Source organism: Rhinolophus sinicus, chromosome 2 (assembly GCF_057876585.1).
Source record: "Rhinolophus sinicus isolate RSI-liver-muscle chromosome 2, RSI-T2T, whole genome shotgun sequence".
Taxonomy (NCBI): domain Eukaryota; kingdom Metazoa; phylum Chordata; class Mammalia; order Chiroptera; family Rhinolophidae; genus Rhinolophus; species Rhinolophus sinicus.
In genome coordinates, this window is record NC_142502.1 from 184,627,598 (window position 1) to 184,648,335 (window position 20,738).

Here is a 20,738-nt window from a genome sequence, read left to right on the forward strand (position 1 = left end):
CATGTAAAGTGCCAGGCCCTGGGATTTTGGGGCAGATATCTTCAGATGTGCTCTTGGCAGCCTGGTGGAGGTGGACACCCTCCTGGCTCTCTACCCTCCGGTTCATGAGTAGATTAGGCAGGAGATGGGGTGGGTTGGGGGAGAGTGAGTGTGGTTCCCTCCCAGTCCCTGTAACCTGACTCCTCTCATCCCCTCTGGCCCTCCAGCCTAGGGGTGTGACGCCACCTGTCCACCTGCCTGAGTTCTGGTGCCACCCCCCTGTGGTTCTCCTACAGCTCCACACAATAGTCTGGCCCTCCTCAAAATAACCTAATGAGTGGATCTTCTCTTATCTGTTAGAACCCTGACTTGATAGATAAATTCATTCATTCATTTCACTTATTCTTTTAGCAAATTCCATATACGAGGCACCTGTGTGCAAAGCAGGGTTCAGTGTCGAGAACAGAACAAAGTCCCTGCTCTCAGAGAGTGTTTATTGTAATGCTGTCAATGGCTTCTCTTTATCAATATTACAGTGACACATGGTCTCCTAGTGCCATACCCCCTGTCATACTTTGAGTAATTATTTGTTTACATGAAAGTAGTAGTAAGTCCAGCCCCTACCACAATGCCTGATGTACAACTGTTGCTCAGGAAATGTTTGTTGAGTGAATAAATGAACTCTGGCGCGCCACCTAAAATAACACACATGCTTCCTTCCTAACTGATCTAAAAACAGAACTCATCGCTTTGTTAATGAAATGACTCTGCTGCTCCCAACTTTAGCCTTGATAGAGTTTGTAACTATAACAAGTATGGCCGCATGCCTGCCCTTAGGCATGTCCACCACTCCGAAACATCTCAGAATAATGTGGTCTGACGAAGCTTAACTGCTTGAAAAATCGCTTATTGCACAAAGCAAAAGTGTCCCTGACTTAGCTGTGATCACAGACTACAGTCACCAGCAAACTGTGATGTCACCGAATCACAACAGCTTTGTCATTGGAAGCAAACTGAAAGTCCAGATGCTATTTTAAATTTATTTTTTTCACTTCACACATCATTGTGAACACCTTTTCATGTCATCAGAATAGAGCTTCCTCACTGCTTTTATTTTACTGTGTAGTATTTCCTTGCGTGGCTGTATCATAACCAATTCCCTGTTGTTGGACGTTTGGGTTGTTTCCGCTTTGATATGGTGTTGCAATAATACACATATTTTGCCCACTTGTGCAGGTACATATGCAGAATAAGTTACTAAAGAGTAACTACTGGAATAAGAGGTATAAACATTTACAATTTTAGCAAATAGGCCAAACTACCCTCCAGAGCCAGTGTACACTCCCACTAATGGTGGATGTGAGCATACACTTCTCCAAACCCTCACCAACACCAGGCATCATGAATCTGTAATCTCTGCCAATCTGGTAGCTGGAAATTTATCTTGTGGTTGCTCTGATTTGCATCTCTTTGCTCATCAGTGAGGCTGGACATCTTTTCATAGGTTTATTGACTCCCCAAATGGCTGTTTCCTTCTGTGAATGGTGTGTTCATATCTTTTGCCAGTTTCTCTAATGATCTGTTCATTTTTCTAAAAAAAATTTACTTGTAACAGTTCTTAGGCTTCCCATTTTTAATTAGCAATAATCGCGCCTCGGATAAACCTCATTGGCTACGATACTGCCACTGCACAAAGCTAAGCTTCCCATTTTAAAGATGAAAAAAAATAAGATTTAGAGAGCCAAAAATCACTCTACCCAGGGTAACAAGTGTCAGAGCAGAAATCGATCCCCGAATCTACCTGACTCCAAATGCCATGCTCTTCAAAGCTCGTCTAAACTCTGGCACCTTTCTCTAAAACACTTGACAAAAACACCAGCCCATATGGGAAGATATAAAAATCATATTTTTAATTAAAAAAGCAAATTGCAAACAGTATGTAATCTTGATTGGGGTGTTGGTTATACTGATGTACCCAACAAAATTCATCAACCTGTTCATGTCAGATTGTACATTTCACTGGATGTAAATTTTACCACATGAAAAAAAAAAACGTTTTACAGTAGATATGATCTTAATCAAGCGGCCAAAGTTAACATCATCAATAATGGGAAAGATGACTAACGTGTTTCTGATGATGCACTGAGAAGAACATGCCTCTCTCCTGCGGTATTTCTGCCAACGTGGGTAACCTGAATCTTATCACGAGTAAACACCACATGAGTTGAAATTAAGGAGCATTTTACATAATAACAGACCTGTACTCTTCAAAAAGCACCATGTCCTAAAAGTCAAAGAAAGCCCGAATAACTGTTCTAGTTTAAACAAGATGAAAGAGACATGACAATTAATTGCAAAAAACAGGGAGTCCTCTCCATGTTTATCATCTGAGAAAATAGGAGATTTTCTTTGTTATTTATAAAGAAACCTGTTGAAATAATTGGTGACATCCAACTAAAATTGGTAGATTAAATAACAATTCTGTATTCCTGATTTTGATCGTTGTACTAAGGTTGTATGAGAGAATGCCCTTGTTTTTAGATAATATACATAAAGGGACATCACATCTGCAATTCACTGTCAGAAGACAAGAAAAAGTGAGAGAGAGAGAGAGAGAGAGAGAGAGAGGTTAAAGTAGACATGGTAACGGGAATCTGGGAATTCTTTTAACAGTCTTGCAACTTTTCTTGAACTTTGAAATTAACTCAAAATAAAATGTTAAAAAATGTTTAAGCATGTACAGTATATAATCCAACTTTAAAAAATTACGTCAGTATTTACATAAATGAAAATCCTGACAGAAAGACACCAAACTTTTAACACTGCTTATCTTCACACATACAAGAATGAGGACTTTCCCTTTCTATGTATTTCTGTAATGTCACATTTGAATTAATTAAGACATATTAGTACTTTTGTAGGTAAAAAAAAAAAAGAACAGGAACAAATAAATAATAAAAATAACATAATAAAATAATGAACAAAATAAACAAACAGCAGCATTATTTACAAGAGCCAAAAGGTGGAGGCAATCCAAGTGTCCATTGACGGATGAATGGAAAAACTAAATGTCGTACATTCATACAATGGACTATTATGCAGCCTTAAAAAGGAAGGAAAATTCTGGCACATGTGACAACACAGATGAACCTTGAAGTCATTATACTAAGTGAAATAAATTAGTCACCAAGAAGAAAAATACTGACTGTACACAAAAAACAAACAACAACAAAAAACAGGTTCTGTGGAAAGTAACCTCACGGGTGATCTGATCATAATTTCCTAACTGGGCAGTTCACCATGAGTAGTCAGGCCCCAGGCACATAACTTTTTAGTAAAAAGTTTATCTCTGCCTTAAGCAAGCCCTGTCCATTGTTTTTGTGCATGTAGGTTACGACACGTTTGAAATAAGCAGTAATCACCCTCAAGAGAATACATAATCTTAACTCTTTTTTAATCCAATCTCCACCCCCAAGAAAGCACGTAATCTTAACTGTGGTGTAATCCCATCCCACATTGCTTCCTCCCACCTTCAGCTAATCTTCCTTATATTCCTTCCTTAATTTCATATGCATAAAAGACACAGCAAAACTGCCATTCTCCAGAGCATTTGAGATCTTGCTCCCCACACACGTCTTCAATTTGGCTTAAATAAACTCTTTCAGAAATTCTCAACAGGTTTGGACATTGCCTATGCCGACAGTATGATTCCATTTATATGTGGCATCTAGAGTCAAATTCTTAGAAACAAATACAGTGGTGGTTTCCAGGAGCTGGGGAAAGGAGGGAGAGCAGAGGTGGGATTTGAATTTTTAAAATAACCAGCATTTATTAATAATAATTTTAAAAAACAATGGTATTGCAAATAAACAAAGTAATAAGTAAACAAAAGAATAAGTCAAGAGTGTGTTACTGGGGTCAGTCCATAAAGATTTCTTTCAAATTAATCTCCTTTATCTTGGCAGTCAAATGGGGAGCTGAGTAAGATGGGGCAGCTGGGTCTCCTACACCCAGTTGTCTTGGAGAGTGTGGGTATCAGGTTCCAAGTTGCTTAGTGCAAGTCTGTGACGCCACAGGAAAGAGGTTTTCCCTCTTCCCTGGGTTTTCTGGATAATTCAGACAAAAGCGGGCTGAGGTAGGTCTCTTTTTTCAGAAGTTACCCCAAGTCAGGGAAGAGAGGGCCAACAGGTGACAGCTGGAGTTTCCACAGGGTTTTAAAGCAAGAATAACAATAGTGTTTATCTAGTGAGCTGTTCTCAGAAAGGCACTTTGCATAATGTATCCGCATTCTCTTCACTAACAAGGGGAGGCCCCCAAGAACTGAGAAAACTGAGGCTCAGAGAGGCCAAGAAACTTGACCAATATCCCTCCGCCAGTGGCCATGACATCAGCTAGTTCTGACCACTACCTTGCCTCTAAAGCAAGCCTCTGCCCACCACACCAGCTGCTCTCGGCCCACCAGGGGATAAGATGTCCCGCTCTGGATAACCAAACTTCCAGGCACAGTTCTGTCCTCAGCATCTCAACGGAGGAGCCTGGACAGGCCCAGCCTCTGCAGTCACAAGAAAGAACCCTGAGCCACGTGAGGCCCAGATACAGCCACCAGCTGGTAACTCAGGGAGGCCCTGGGCACCTCACCCTGCTCCTTTGTCTCTGCTTCCTCCTCACCAAGGGACAATGAAATCATCTCAAAATGCCTTGAAGCAAAGTCATCAGGAAAGTGACTGGAGAGCAATTCAGGCCACAGAGATACCATGCTTTAAATTTGGCCTTGCTTCTGGGAAACTGGAAGTTGCAATGGCTGATGTTTCCACCTTTAGAGGGGTATCCCCTGCGTATTGTTTGTAGAGCCACTCAGCAAAATTACCCTTCTCACGCAAAACACAATTCGCTTTGTCAAGTTGGCATTATTCGGCTTGATTCACCCACATCATGGCATAATATTTCTTGGCCCTCTTCAAAAGCCAGCCTACCCTCAGAGGAAAAGTGCCCATGGTGTGTGTGTGTGTGGGGGGGGACATGGACAGGGCAGGTTCCTTGTTCCGAAGTGCTGCTTAAATGCTCTAGGGTCCTGTAGTCTTTTGGGGAAAACTAGGCAGTCCCCTAAGTGTCCGGATTGGAAATGAAAAGGAGTAGCTCTCACATTTGTTTAAGTTTTGGAGAGTTGGCCAGAAAGTCAATCCACCTAGCAGCCACTGGTCACTGTGCCCAATTGCAGAAGCTCCACTCACATGGAGCCCCGCCCCACTCACATGGAACCCTGCCCCACTCACATGGAACCCTGCCCCACTCACATGGAACCCTGCCCCACTCACATGGAGCCCCGCCCCACTCACAGGGCATTTGCCGCCCCAGTGCACACAAGGTGAAGAGGGACCTCAGAGTTGTGCAACCTGTAGCCTGCCCTCGGGGGATGAATGGGCAAAGGCCAGAACAAGCAAGTCCAAGTCACAAAAGTGGAACTACAAATGGCTGATAACACCTGAAAATATGTGTATACCCTTGCTGGTAATCCAAGAAATACACATTAAAACAATCACACACCATTTTCACTGTCAGGTAAATAAACAAAGTTTTTTCAAGGCACTAAACTGACCAGGGTATGATGAAATGGCACTTCCTTGCAACTTCATTGAAAAACAATTTAGCAATATGTACAAACAGCTTTAAATGTGTCTGTATCCTTTGAACCAGTAAATTCACTTAAGGAAATGAAACTTTAGGAGATAACCAAAAATGTAGACATAAAAAGAAAAAGAAATAGAAGAAAAAGGGGGAAAAAAAAACCAAAAACCAGAAAGAAAACAAACGAAAAAAGACAAAACTGTAAACAGATTTGTGCAAGATGTTAACAGGATGTTCATGATAATAAAATGAAGTAGGTATTTTATTACCTTAAAAAATAAAATGAAAGTTCTCCCCCCCCCCATTTAAAAAATCCTTAACATTACTTTAGGGTTATGCCCAGGAAGTGTGACCATAACAGCATCTGCCCCCAGAATCATCGCATGGGTCACAGATGGAAGGGCCGTTAGAGACCAAGGAGAGGTGGGGACTTGCTGCAGGTCACAAGGCCCCTTTGTAGCTGACCAGGGCTAAAACAAGGCCTCAGTATTTCCTGCCTCAATTTTAGAGCAATACATTGGATGTAATAAAGTACTGTTTTCCCATAAGACCTCTCCACATTTAAATTCCTTGTCTGTTTCTGCTAAGAGAGTTCTTGTGAAATAAGAAAACAACAGACTGTGCAGGCAAACATTTTCTCCGCACGGTGAAGACAGCTGGGACTTCACACCTGGTCGGTCCCCTCTAGGGCTACATTAACACACATTTCATAGCAAATCTGTGTTTCTTTTCCTGGTTTATCTTAAAATGCCTGGCTTTACTTTTGCATGCAATGTCCACTATAGGCAAATTCATAGAGTGTCTAATGACCAGGGGGATGGGAAGTGGGAGGCGACTGCTAATGGGTACAGGTTTTCTTTTTGAGATGACAGAGATGTTCTAGAATTACATGGTGGTGGTGGTTGCATTACTTTATAAATATACTGGAAACCAATGAATTGCACATGTCAAAGGCGTGACTGTTATGGTGTGTGAAAGATATCTCAATTAAAAAAACATATCCTGTGATAAGACAGGGGATTGTCTAGTGATGGCACTAAATCTTCTATTTTGAGATTTGGATCTTTGGTATAATTCCATTTAACAAGTGCTGGGACTTTTAACAAGGCTTGGGACGTTCAGAAAGTTTTTTTCTCTTTTCTTTGCCTCTCTCCCCTCCCGCCAAACCTTAATAATTCTGTTTACTATCCATTTACTATGTATAACCAGTTTCAATGATTCTGTTACTTCAGCCATGCAGGCCTTGTGGCTTCGGAGAGGTTTTGCAACTGTATGGGACCCACTCCTGGCTCCAACTTAAATCTACATATGCAAAGGTTGCCATAATAAACCATACTTTCCCCCACCCCAACAGACAAAGCTGAACACCATGGAAGATGCCCATGACAGACTGAAGCAATTTACATCCCTAGTTAGAAAATATAAAACTTCATTCAGAAGAAACAAAGACTCTGAGGCAGTAGTTTCCAGCAGGCTCTGCCCAGCCCAGCCTCCTCTTACTTTAATAAATCTTCCTTCTGTATTTCTACCTGCTTCGTGAATACTTTCACACACAACATCCTGGTCTTACTCTCAGCTTCAAGGTGGAGACTCAGCCTGGAGGAGAATGTCAAGGACAACTCTGGCCCTTTATGCCAGATGTCATCCCCTTCTCCAAAGTTCCTTGGCCCTGCTCCCTTCTTCTCCTTTACCACCATATTTTATAGTTACCGTAAGTTTATCCAAGCCTTTCCCTGGGCTCTGTCCCAGACAGGTCACGCCATCTTTCTCCAGGTTCCCTTCAACGGTCTCCTCTCTGCTTTGCCTGCCTCTTCCAATCTGGCCTCCTCCTGTCCATCCCTCCCACAGCAGCCAGAGGGATCTCTAAAAATACACATCTTAGCGCGCCATTGTACTGTTTAAGCTATGCCAGTCATTTCCCAAGGTGTTCAAATATTGATGTTCAAATTCCTTAGCAGAGTTTACAAGGAACACCCCAGCCTGTCAGTCTTCCTCTTTCTCCAGCCCCTCACCCCACCCTTCCTGTCCCACACCAGCCATCCAGAGCCACCTGGAATATCCCGAGCTACGTGGATGCTATTCACCCTTTATAACAGAACAAGTACCCCTGCCTCAAGGCAAGTCACCCCTAACGAATACAATAGTGTTGGATAACACCCCCACTCAACACATGTAGCTTCTTGCATTCAACATAAACATACTGAGTGCCCATTAAATACCAGGCAATGTTATGGGGAGACCAGAGTGAACAAAGCTGGACAAGGGCCTTAAAACGTGAAACAGGACATCAGTCGGATGCTCCTGCTTCACTCAGTATGACCCAGTGTTGATCGCCTCATCTACCTCATCTCACAGAATGTGAACTTTTCAAAGAATGAACATTTGCTTTTGGAAAAAAAAAAAAAATCTCAGTGTTCCCTATGTCTTCAAAATAGTACTCAACGCAGCTGTGATACCAGGCTTAGTCCATGGCAAGGGGCAAGGCCTGCGACCCCATGCTTAGAGGGTCCTAACTGTGGCCCTCCCCCAAGCCACGTCCATTCCATAGGATCAGGAAGCAATCCACAGGTTTGAGGGTCGAAGGGGATATGTGAACTAACACTTTGGGTACCCAGGATCTTAGCTGCATTTACCTGAGAGAGATGAAAACATATGTCAAAACAAAGAGTGTACATGAGTATTCAGCTTTATTTTTCGTAGTACAAAACTACAAACCATCTAAATGTCCCCCAACAGGTGGATGGAGAAGCAAACTGAGGCTTCCATGTAAAATAGAATACTACTCAGCAGGAAAAAATGACTATTAAGAAGAACTCTGCTGTGTGGAGAGTAGGGGAACAGGAGATGGGTTAGAAGTCTATTGTAAAAATACAGGAACGTGATGAAGCTGGCATGGAAGAAGGCAGAGCGCTGAGAAGTGGGCAGATACAGAATGGCTTTTAGAGGTGGATCCCACAGGGCTTGATTCTTACTGGAGTGTCAAGGGGACAGTCAGGACGAAGGTGCCCAGACTGCTTGAGCACCGGGTGCGTGGGCTAACGGAGCCTTTGCTGAGATGGGAAAGAACATGTAAAAGGAGAATGTATCCATGTAAGCAGTCAGTTGAAAATGATATTAATTTAGGACATGAAGCTATGCAAAAAAGGACCATGTAAGCTCTTAGAAAGCAGAACAGTCTAGACGGCTGCCATCGACTTCAGAGCCAATACAGAGTACGGAGCCAGCATGACTGGACTGAGGTCTGGAGAGCAGTGGAGTTGGCCAAAGCCTACGATGGACTTGCCTTCAATGAAATCCAAGGAATTATTTTGTGAATTTCACAATGTTGCCTCAGGCTGGCCCTTACCCCATGCCTGCTGCACAGAAGCAGCCAGCTGACATTCCTTCCTTCCCTGCTGGCTGGACTTCTGGTTTGGTGAGAGCTGCTGGAAGTTTGGGTGGTGAGGTGGGGGCGGGGAGGGGGCCTGTCAGGTGCTGAGTCACCTAAGGCAAAGCAGAGACTGTCCCAGCAGGGCCTGAAGGAAGGGGTGAAGGCAAGGCAGGTGGGGGAGAAGCTAACTGCCACCTGCCAAGGACCTGTGACCAAGGAAGGGAGAGAAGCAGGTCGACCGGGTTAAGGCCTGACACGTATCAACTATGTGACCTTGTACAAATGACTTAACTTTGTAAACGTGAGTGTTCTCATTTTTAACGTGAACATTCACTCAGCAAACAGGGCTAGATGGTAAAGACGTTATGAGGAAATGAAGAAATGGGTAGCACCTAATCCAGTGCCTGGCACACAATATGTGATTAATAAATAGCAGTTACCCAAACAGGAAAGTGACACCCATCACAGAGTATGGAACTCAAGACAGAAAACAATAAAAACAGAGGCACTAGAGAACATCAAGGAGGTGTAACTGTCGTAGAGCTTGACACATCCGATAGTAGCAGCAAAGGGCACACAGTATAAAAACATGGACATAGCAGATGTGAAAACCATTGATAATGTCACTTCAGTAGACAAATCAACTCTATACAATGAAAGGGAATACACCCATCCCAGGCACCATGCACCACGTAGACAAAGCAGCACTATATTAGGTCACAAAGAAAACCTCAAATACCCAAGGAAGAAATAGCACTTACTTCATTCTCTAACAACAAAGCAATACAATTAGAAATGAACAACAAAAACAGAAACAACCACCGAAAAAACCCAACCTTCCAGAAATTAAGAAAAATCAACACTAAAAATTTGCAGAATATCTAGAAAAAACTGATCATAAAAATTCCACATGTCAAAAGTTATATAATACTCAGAGAAAAGTTTATTGCTTTGAGCATTACAGAACAAAACTAACTTACTAAATAAAGTAAGCAAGCAAGCATATAGCTCAATATGTTTTATAGGGAAGAGCAAGAAAATAAACTCAAATAAAGCAAGAGAAAGGAAATTGGGATAAATGCAGAAATTAAAACATTCGAAATCAGAGAATTGATCAAACTGATCTCAAAAACTTGAGCAAGAAGCTGCTTCTTTTAAACAAAGAATGAAATAGATTGGGTAGCCTAATCAAAGGAAATGAAACACCAAAAAATGATAAATTAGCAGGGACAATTATAAAACCCACACAAACACATGTTGGTAAACTGCAGGCAAATAATTTGGAAAAGTTGATGAAATGGAATATTTTCTAGGAAAATGAAATTTACCGAAATCAGCACCCTTCTTTGCCCCAAGAGAAAACGAAGAGACCAACAATACTGGAAAATTTGTGAACAGAACTGCTCCGAAAAAAAAAGCAAGTATAATAACATGACGATGACTTATATTAAACTCTCCAGAACAGATCATCCATTGCCATATAAAGCAGCTATGCTCAGTTACAGTGCCAGGACCAGCACCTGGGAACTTGTAGAAATGCAGACTCCAGGCCCCAGCTCAGACCTACTAAATCAGAAATTCTGGAGGTGGAGCCCAGTGATCCATGTTTTAACAAACCTTCCAGATGATTCTGATGCACACTATAATTTGACAGCCACTGATTTAAAGTGTTGGGAGATGCTATGCCAAGTGTGGTCTGCTGGCCAGCAACACCAGAACCCCTGGGGAGCTTGTAAGAAATGCAGACTCCCAGGCTCAGCCCAGACCCAGAGTCAGAATCCGCATTTTATCAAGATCCCCAGGGGGATTCATGTGTGTTTGGGAAGCACGGTCTAGAGCTCTAGCCCAGTGTTATCCAATAGCAATATAATTGAGCACATATGTAATTAAAAATTTCTTGTAGCTATGCTTAAAAAAGTAAAAAGAGTAAAATTAATTTTAATAATATATTTTATATAGCCCAATGTCCAAAATATTATTTCAACAGGTAATCAACATAAAAAATTTATTAATGAGATTTTACTTTTTTTTGTATTAAGTGTTCGAAATCTGATAGGTGTTTTATACTCGTACACATCTTGATTCCAGCTAGCCACATCAAGTGCTCAGACGTCTATGTGGCTAGTGGATGCCATGTTGAACAGTGTAGAGAGGACAGAGAAAGGAGGAAAGCTTCCAAATCCTTTTACAAAGCCATCTTTCCTACATTATTACGGCTTTTCTAAGTTTGTGCTGTCACACAATAGACCACAATATTCATATTGTGGTTAAGAATGAGGACTCCAGAGCCAAACTCCCTGGTCTCTAACCTTTGCTTCATCATCAGTGCACATCTGTGAGAGGTCACAGAGTACGCCCTCAAAAATGTTAACCATCATTATGTGATGACGATCGCATTATGATGTCAGTATTGTTATTCATGCATACTGAGGCAAAATCTTAGAATATTAGCAAAAAGAGTTCAACACTCCAAGGAAGGTTTCTCCTTGGAATGCAAGGATGGTTCAGTAATTATATTTATTAATAAATACACCATATTAAGGTCAAAGAAAAAATAAAACATAGGAACAATTCATTACATGCCACGAAAAGAGTCTGAAAAAAATGCAATACTCATTCTAGATAAACGCCTAGTAAAACAGAAACAGATACTTCCTTAATGTGATAATATATATTTCAAAACAAGAGCCAAAAGAATATTTAATGGCAAGACACTAGAATTATTCGACTTAAAGTCAGGAACAAGACTAAGAGGTCCAAGACCACCACTGATAAATTAAACATTTTGGGGGGGAAATATTAGCTGATACAATTAAGCAAGGGAAAGAAATGAGAGAAAATAGGGAGAAAGTATTGCTTGTAGACAAAATAATCACATGCCTAGAAAACCTTAGCATATGAGCTGAAGCGCCATTAGAAACAATAAGGACATTCAGTTAGCTGGCAGGTCATGAAGTTAATACATGAAAAGCCCTATTTACAAACAAAAAGCATTTAAAGAAAACATCTCATTTATAATAGCAACAAAATAAAAAATGTAATACTTAGGGAAAAATCAATAAGATATTGTGCCAGACCTTTAGTGAATAAAACATTAAAGCTCTACTAGAGGAACAAAGAAAAAATGTAAGTCAATTGAAAAATGAGAGGTGCTCATGGAAACACTCAAAATTATAAAGATGTCAATGCCCCCTGTTTTTAGTGTAATCCCAAATGAATTATCAATAGTATCTTTGCTCCAACTATGTGCCAGGTTCTGCCCTATTTACTTGGGATATATATTTACAAAAAAACTTGTGCTTAGTCAAAATAAGGTAAATATTTGGACAGCATCATGAATGCATATGAGTGTATGTGTATGTTTTGTTTTGTTTTACCAGAGAAGGAACCACATGACACCCTAATAATGGTTCCCTTTAGGGAAAGGAGTTGGGAGTAAAGTGGAACTATTTTCTTTTTTTGTACCTTTTTATACCATTTGATATTTTTAAATGTGTAAATATATTACTTTTTTTAAATGTCAACAGTAATTATCTGAGCAATGAGTAACACATTTTCAAACGTCTGTATTTAAAAATACTATTAAGTGTTATCATAAATAATAGCAGTGATTGATTGTAGAGGCTGGGAGGGTGAAAGGAAGGAGGAAAAGGCCATTTGCTGGTTCATATAAAGCCCAGGACCCAAGTCCTGCTGGTGGGAACCAGTTAGAGGCAGGGAGCTGCAAACAGACAGACAATCCATTAATAGGCAAGTTGGTGAATCTGAATCAAGGGTCTATTCCCCCTCTGTCACCCCCAGCCCCTCCAGCTCTTTCTAGCAGCTTCTTTCTGGGCAGGTTTCTTCATTTGGAACATGAAGGGGTTACATTAAATTTCTAAAGGCCTGTGCATCTCTAATATTCCAGAAATCTTTCTTCCATTCATTCATTCTGCTGGTCATTGAGGGCCTATGGTGTTATAGGTTCTGGGTATCTAATTGTGCAAAAGACTGGCCTTTTGGAACTTACAGTTTGGTTGGGGAGACAGCTAAATAATCCCTAAGAAAATGTAAAAGTCCACTGTGGTGAGTGCTGTGAAGAAGGGGTCATACTCAGTTGTATCAGGAGAGGGTAAACCAGAAGATCTGAAGACAGGGGGGTGGGAGGAGGGGGGTGGGAGGAGAGTCTGGGGGGTAGATGATAATGGGGGTAAATGGGGCATGAGGAAAGTCTGACGCAGTCTTCAGAGAGAGCAGGAGAACAGCGAGCACACAGTAGGACTACGAAGCAGCTTTGAGGAATCAAGAAATCACACAGCATACACAGGCATTCAACTGATATTTGTCTAATTAATCGCAGAAATGTCACGCAGATAATCTCCACCTGATATTCTTGCAGGAACAGAGAAGTTTGGGTAATTTTTTAAAATTACACTTAGCTTCTCTTTAGAATGCCCTTGGGTGGACGGACTCCCTAAGATCTGCATGCCTGAGCAGACATCCACGCTCAGCTGTGTAATCTTTGATCGGCCAACCCTCAGTCAACTGCATGGAACCACGTGGGTTGAGAAAAGCCAACAGCTATTCCACAAGCCAGGGAACGCACTCAGGCACAAGTGACAGTCACCAATGTACCATAGAAGCCCATGAGGGAACCTGAATGCCCGAGAGCCTGGTAATGTTTCAACCAGCACCACAAAACTGGCTAAGATACTGTGAAGGACTCCACACACTGGGGGGAAATAGGTGTTGCCTTTTTAAAAGAGAAAGTCGTGTGTTTTCTCAAATATTAGTGTAAATACAGACTAAATTAACAAAGACAGCATGGGAGAATAAATCAAAAATAAAGGTAAGTCTCAAGTAAGCAAACCCCGCCTTCCAGCTAACATGGAAAAACACTCTAGTGCCCTGAGTAAATAAATAATAAAAGGATATGGAAACGATACACCCTGAAAACTCTTGTCCCTTCTCTATTCTCCTGGCCAGAAGCAGAGCTGACAGGTTTATGCTGCCCGGGTTACAGAGTCAGCTAGCATTTATTTATGTAATAACACTTGAGTACTTTCCGAGAATCGGTAGGGCATTTCAAAAACCTGAAACCGGTCTCCTGATGTTATTAGTATATCCCATTATTTTACCCCAAGCTCCAGTATTAACTCCTAAGACAAGGTACCCTGACTCCTGAACTACATAAATAAACACTTGAAATAAGAATTGTGGGGCTCTCAGATCGCACCATTTTTCTCACTCCATCCCCACAGAAAGGCTTCTGAGAATATATATACAAGGAAAAATGAAACAATACACAGTAATTTTCATTCTTACCACACCTAGCCTATTAAAAAAAACACTTTAATTCAAATAGGTCATATTTATTTCACAATTATAGCCTTAACTTACTTGCTCACACATTTTGATATTATTTCTCAAGCAGGTGCTATCCCACCATCACAAGCAAATTATACAACAAACAGGCACAGAACAAAACACTAATGCTTACTGGGGGGAAAGAAACAAAAGAAACAAAAGCGGAAGTAATAATCCAGGATCACAGAATTTTAGAGCTAGAGACTTTGCTGGATAAGAAAGAGGTTAAAGGACTTGTACTAGGGAAAAAAGTGGGTAGCAAAGAAAGGTCTAAAAAGATCAGGAAAAATAAAATGCTAAGTAGCCGTCCTTTCTGCAGCAGGCCTAGGAACAATTCACACTTCTTATGCCAGCGTGGTCACACCTCACTGCACAGCCTCATGCTGTGGTTTGTCTGGCCGAAAGCCATCGTCAGCCTAGGGCAGGGGGCTGGCTTCCACGGTATCTGTCAGACCCACCTCCCCAGGGGGCAGAACAGCCCAACAAACTAGCTATTTCAGGATCGAGCCGCTTTTTCTTGGACATGACTTTTTCACAGAACACGTCCTGTGATAATACTGGATTTAAGATGAATTTATCCCCCTTCATTCTTCCCTGAAAGCACAGAGATGATCACTATTACCCCATTTTACAGATAAGAAAGCCATAGGTTAGTTCTCTTTCTGAAAGACTGTGAGCTGCAAACTACCTGGTGATGAGGACTGCCTTTATGTCGTTAGCCCAACATCCCACATAGAGCAAAACATTACCAACAAGGGATGCTTTTTAGTCTTAGGCAACTGCACACAGAAAACCTAATTCCTGGCCCACGAGGCCCATCTGCGGGTCAGAAATTCTCAAAGTATGACCACTAGAACTCCTAATTATCCATTTTCCATAAAAAGGCATTTAAAAGGGAGGTAACAGCCATATCACCATTCCACTGACACGAAAAAGTAGCACATGTCCACAGGCCCTGAAAACCTGAAACCCTGTAGGAAGGCAGCGAGATCAAGCAGTCATTTCAGCAGGTGTATGATCTGATCCTTGAAGACTGTTTCCTCATCTAGCTCATTGGCATTTTTTCAAAATCACTTGTTATACAACAGATTTTCATTTTCACCAAAGTAAGGGATTATTATTATTTAAAAACTGCCTAATAAATTATGGCAAATCCATATGGAAAAATATTACAGCGAAATGGTTAATGGTGAGATGGAAAGAATAAGACATGAAGGGAAAAAAGCAAGTTACAAAACATGCATAACATGTTATCACCTTTATTAATATACGTATGCATAAATAATATGTATGTGTAGGAAAATTGGATATACACAGTACAAATATAACAAGCAGTTATCTCTAGGTGGCACAATTATGGGAGATTTGTATTTGCTTTTCCATGCTTTTCTATGATCTATAAATATTTGCAATGATTTTGTACCAGATTTGTAATAATTTTTAAAAAAAAAGATTTTCAGACTCTAAAATATCCTCAGACATTTTAGGTGGGAGTGTAAATAGGGCGAGCTTCTAGGAGGGTAATTTGGACAGATCTGTAACATTTCACATGCAAATACTCTTTCACCTAGCATTTGGACTTTTAATTATCCCACTCCTACAGATACACAACGAAGTAAGGAAAAGGACTGTAATTATAGAGTGTTTGCAATAGCAAAAGACTAGAAAACTTAAATGTTCATCAATAGGGAAATTCAAATAAATGAAGGCAACATCTATTCAAGGTAATGCAGCCAGTAAAAAGAATGTGCAATTATGGACTGACATGAAACTATATCTAAGATACGTGACTAAGTGAAAAAAGCAAGGAGCAGAACACACATTATCATTTGTAGAAAATGGTTTCTAAGAACATAGTCATTGCTACTTGTATGTGTACTGGCTGTTTCTGGAAGGCTCTCCTAGAAAATTATAATAACGTTGCCTCAAAAGCGGAGACATGAGGGAAGAGGAAAGAGGAACACAGATCAGAGGAAGACAGTTTTCACTGGAGAGCCTTCCTTTTGTACTTTGAATTTGTTTCCGATGTGCATCTGTTACTACAAAAACAAAAGCAAACAAAAAGCCTCGAAGGAAAAAGGCACCAATTAGTATTCAAAGTGTTTCAGCACCTTATGCAATAGTCCTCTTGGTTTGGAAAAATGCTCCCTCCAGCAAATACAACTATGCAATGGACCCCGCATGTGGCTGTTTACCCAGTGTCCTCACAGGGACCAACCCTGTGGACCGAGTTTAGACAAGAATGTGCTCAGCCAAAGCAAGAGCATGTGTCATCTGACAACAGCGTCAAATTCTCACTTGTATGTAGTAAATAAGAAATATTTTACCTTTCAGCAAAGGTATCGAGTTTCCCCAACTCATCAGAGAGGCCAACCAGGGAATCCAAGGTCCCCACCTAGGAAGAGCATAAAGAAGTCAGAGGCTCACGTTTCGTGGCAGAGAAGTAAGGGTGCCTTTTCAACAATAGTACAAGGAATTCTGCAACTTCCATCTTGAGTTAGTTGTCCTTGGTCAATAGTCAAACTGGAAACTGGGAAGCGCTCTTAAGGGAAACCAGTGGATTGGGGATTTGTGTGTGTGTGTGTGTGTGTGTGTGTGTGTGTGTGTGTGTGTGCTGGATAAGCTGTCATATTTCTGTCTTTGGAAGAAGTGACTACTACGTTGTGATCTGCCCGCAGATCATTTTTCTATTTGAATGGTGGTCTATTAGTCATGGATTAATCCCCATAGCCTAGGAGATATACCAGAAAGTAAGTTAAGGAAGTTATTTCTAAAAGCCTTTCTTCTCCAAGACAGTCCCCAATCCCTTTCTCTGTTCTTCTTTGAAATCACTAATGATAACCTTGCTGGGGCAGAGGGCAGCTTTTTCCCCCTCCCATTTCATCATTCATGGCAGTCCTTTTCAGATTACTTACAAGGATCTGTTTCTTGGGGTGGAAATTATTACAGAGTCCAAAACTGTATTTAAAGGTCTATTCACAGAATCAGAAGGAAAACCGTGTTCATGTTACTACCCACCAATCAGACATTAAAAAGAAATTAGGAAATTAGGAAACTTGGATATGTCTAGTAGGAGAAGTTGCTTCCTTTTAAGCAACTTGATTTTCAGCAACTTTGGGCAGGGGTGCCATTTGTATCTTTGTACCCTCTAGTCTAGTGCACTGCCTCACACAGAGTAAACGATGAGTGGATGCTGACTGTCATGGCGTCCGTCACTGGACAGTGGCCCGTGTGAAAAGTCAGCAAGATATGGGTTCAGAACCCAAGGCTGCCACTTACTGGTCCTACAGCCCTGGTCTCTTTTCTCAGGCCTTCCTGATCTATAATGTGGGACTTGTCGAAGATTCAAGATGATGCCTTTAAAGTGACTGACCATTAGCATAGTGCTTGATAAACGCTAACAACTCTAGTAGCATCACCAAGAACTGGGGCAGCTGACAGGGCAGCTTTTTAGGCAGAGGGGCAAACTGAGGTTTATATGGCAATTTGCTAAAAGGGCTACCTCTGGGTGGTTAATGCCATCCCTCCAGCCCCCACAACGCTTCCTCCCCTTGGAAGCCTACAATCTTAGGAAGCACCGCAAAAAGTCCACTCTGTTTGAAGTAAGAAGTGTGTACCTTTCTGGCTCCTCTTTCATGTCTGTTTCATTTGAACTTTGTTCTCCACGGCAAGAGCCCTTAGACACTCATGCACTGTCAAATCTCTTTCTGCCATCTGCCCAGTTACCACTAAGTCCCCTTCCTTCCTCTCTGTCAAAATCAGAAGGATCCTGGATTTCCTGCCCTGCTCCCCGTTCAAAAACACAATCAAGGCTGAAGCTCTCCAGGCCTGCACATGTAAACTATATTGTTGGTCTTCTTAGATGTTGAAGACAAAACAGGAAGAATCCAAGAAACTCACAAGGACCCAAGTGTGTAAGATGCTCTTCGCACTTTTTGAAGACACTGCTGCCTGCACCCTTCTCTCCCTGTTCATTTGTTCATTCTGTCCTGTGGCTCTAGATCCACAGGCACCATGAGTAATTTGGGGCTGTGGCGTGAAGTCCCCCTTGACCATCATTACCCCCAGGCTGATTCTCAGTGTTGCTGCCTTTGCCCTGTTATTTTCTCCTTGGCTTCCCAGAAGACACCACCCCCACTCAATCCGTCACCTCCTTCCTCCTCCCCGTGAACTTTACCTTGAAGTCAGGAATCGCAAATTTGGTGTTATTAGACAGGTTGGACTTGGACGTCACTGTGTTCATCCTCTCTAGAGCTTGTAAATTTTCCTTATCGCCGGGGGCAGAAATTAACCAAAACTCCGACATGTTTCCAGTCTTCTTTTATCCAGTTACTGACCAGAAGCACAGCCACACACACAAACAGAAACAGAAGCATCAAATATCTCTACTTCTTCACCACTCCCGACCCTCAGAATTAATCCTCTCCAGGATCTGTCACTTTTCCCAGTTCCCATTCTTGGCCCCTTTGACCTTCCAGTTCAGATTCCATAATTGTAAGGACACCCATTTGCACAAAGCTGACGGGTAATGTTATCTCCACTAGAACAGCCCTCGGGACTTCACAAAGACTCCCAAACGTCCTCCTTCCCTGGGTTGTTCTGAGTGATTTTCAGGAAGAGAGGGGGTGGAGGAGAGAGCCTGCTTACTTCTCCTTCCACTCTCCCCTCCAGTGAGAGACCCACACCCAACATCATAAAATGGGGCGGAACAGTATGCTGGGCTTGGGCGCCTTCTGGAATGATATTTTCCTCCCTCCCATGTTGCATCTTCTGGGATGCAGGATGGGGTCGCGGCAGGAATGAGACAAGGGGGTGTTTTCATAATAGACCACCTGGGCAAACGCCAGCTCTTAACTTACCCACCTTGAGATGGGTGATAGCTTTAAAAATAGATTTCAGAAGATTCCTCTTTTTATAAAGTAAGAAGGGAAAAAAGGAGGGTGTTGGGAAGGGGGACTACTAAAGTCGCTTTCCCACAAGACTAGATGTCCACTCTCCAGAGTGGGTCACTTGCTGGGCCCGGCAGGCAGTTTCTGTCCAGTATCTGCGGCCTCTAAAGTCGACCAATACCGCCCATTCAAACGTGTACACACGCACACCTTTCTTGCCTCCGCCTGTTTCTCCCTTCCCATTGCCTCCTCCAAAGTGTCTCCGGATAGCTAGGGAAAAAAACTCAGGACAACAGCCAGAGACCCATCATGGAAGCTTTTCTTTTTGACTCCCATTTTACTCCAGTCTAAAATAATCTTAGTCCCTGCTAACCCCGCACGCACCGAACGCAGTTCCTTTCTGTTTTATGGCCGGGGAGAAACTGGCCCTGCGCACAACCTGGGGAGATGCCACCTGTCTGCCTCCGGGGATGGCGCAGCGGGGACACCGGCTCCCTGGTTCCCACGGAGAAAGCGCAGACCAGCACGGCGCCTGCGGGGACCGAGAGGACGCGGGCGGCTCGCGATGGGCCCCTGGTCGCGGCGCGCGCGTCGCCCCCAGCCGCCTCGGGTCCCTGATCCCGCGCGTCCTTACCCGGAGCCAGGGAGCCAGGCGAGCAGGCTGCGGGTGGGCGCGAGGCCGGAGCGCACCGCCGGCTCCCGGGAGGCAGCGGCTTCTGCGCGGCGCCCCGCCCAGAGCTTTTATCAGAGCGGGAGGTGGCCCCCGCCCGCCAGGTATTTGCATACCGGCCGCCCGCCTCCCGCCGTCGCCGGACTGGGGGGCCTCCGGCCGTCCCGGGGGACAGCGGAAAGCGGACGCTGCCCCTCGGGTCTTGACAAAGACCCCAAAGACCCTCGCCGCGGAGGCCTGGTCCTGGCGCGGTGCTGGGGAGATCCGACGGAGTCTCCAGCCCCACAACGTTGCAGAGCAGACGGCACAGAAGACGACCGAGAGTAGCGGGAGAGGTGAAGTTCTCGGACCCGGACACCCGCCCTCCGCTGCAGCCACGCTGCGTCGCCCTACCCCCCACCCCCACCCCACAGTGACAGGGGATGGGGGTCTCAGCAGAATCACCGAGAGACAGGACTGACCTATGGAAAACGACGCAACAGCTGCACAGGGTTTGGAACACACCTGGGCACGGGAACAGATCTTTCCGGCGACGTGGGCGTGAGCTGCCCTTGTTGTCCAGGAAACTCCCCGCTGCCGGAGGCGCCCACCTCACCTTTACCTCCTTCCAAGTTGCCCTGTATCAGGAGGGACTTAAAACTTATTGTCTAGTACCGTGATGTGAGTTCGTGATCCGTGCTCTTTGAAACACCCCAGAAACTAACGTGCAAATGTTAAAAAATAAAGAAAAAAGAAAACTCTTGAGAATTTTGTTTTCCCTGGAGAAAAGGAGGAAATGTTAATACATCCTTCTCTGTGGGCAATGCTTGCAGTGTTTTCTGGGAAAGATTTAAAAAAAAAATCTCAGAATTACTACTTG

The 20,738-nt window shown here is 42.9% G+C and overlaps 1 protein-coding gene and 1 pseudogene across 4 annotated transcripts in view; both read right to left on the reverse strand.

Annotated features, from left to right (window-relative positions):
• The window catches only part of ATP6V1C2 (ATPase H+ transporting V1 subunit C2), a 43,907-nt gene extending 23,928 nt beyond the window's left edge, over nt 1–19,979 (reverse strand). For 2 of the 4 annotated variants that reach the window (XM_074331688.2, XM_074331687.2), the window contains exons 1-3: nt 19,594–19,733; nt 18,498–18,652; nt 16,648–16,715 (exon numbers count right to left, since the gene is read on the reverse strand). In XM_074331688.2, the coding sequence (XP_074187789.1) occupies nt 16,648–16,715; nt 18,498–18,626 (197 nt within the window). In that variant the 5' untranslated portion in view covers nt 18,627–18,652; nt 19,594–19,733. Of the gene's footprint in view, nt 1–16,647; nt 16,716–18,497; nt 18,653–19,593; nt 19,742–19,843 lie in introns of those variants that run through there. The other 2 variants (XM_019749297.3, XM_019749376.3) reach the window with 2 other exon arrangements.
• LOC141572019 (U4 spliceosomal RNA) lies at nt 1,566–1,677 on the reverse strand (annotated as a pseudogene).
• Nucleotides 19,980–20,738: the final 759 nt, after the last annotated feature.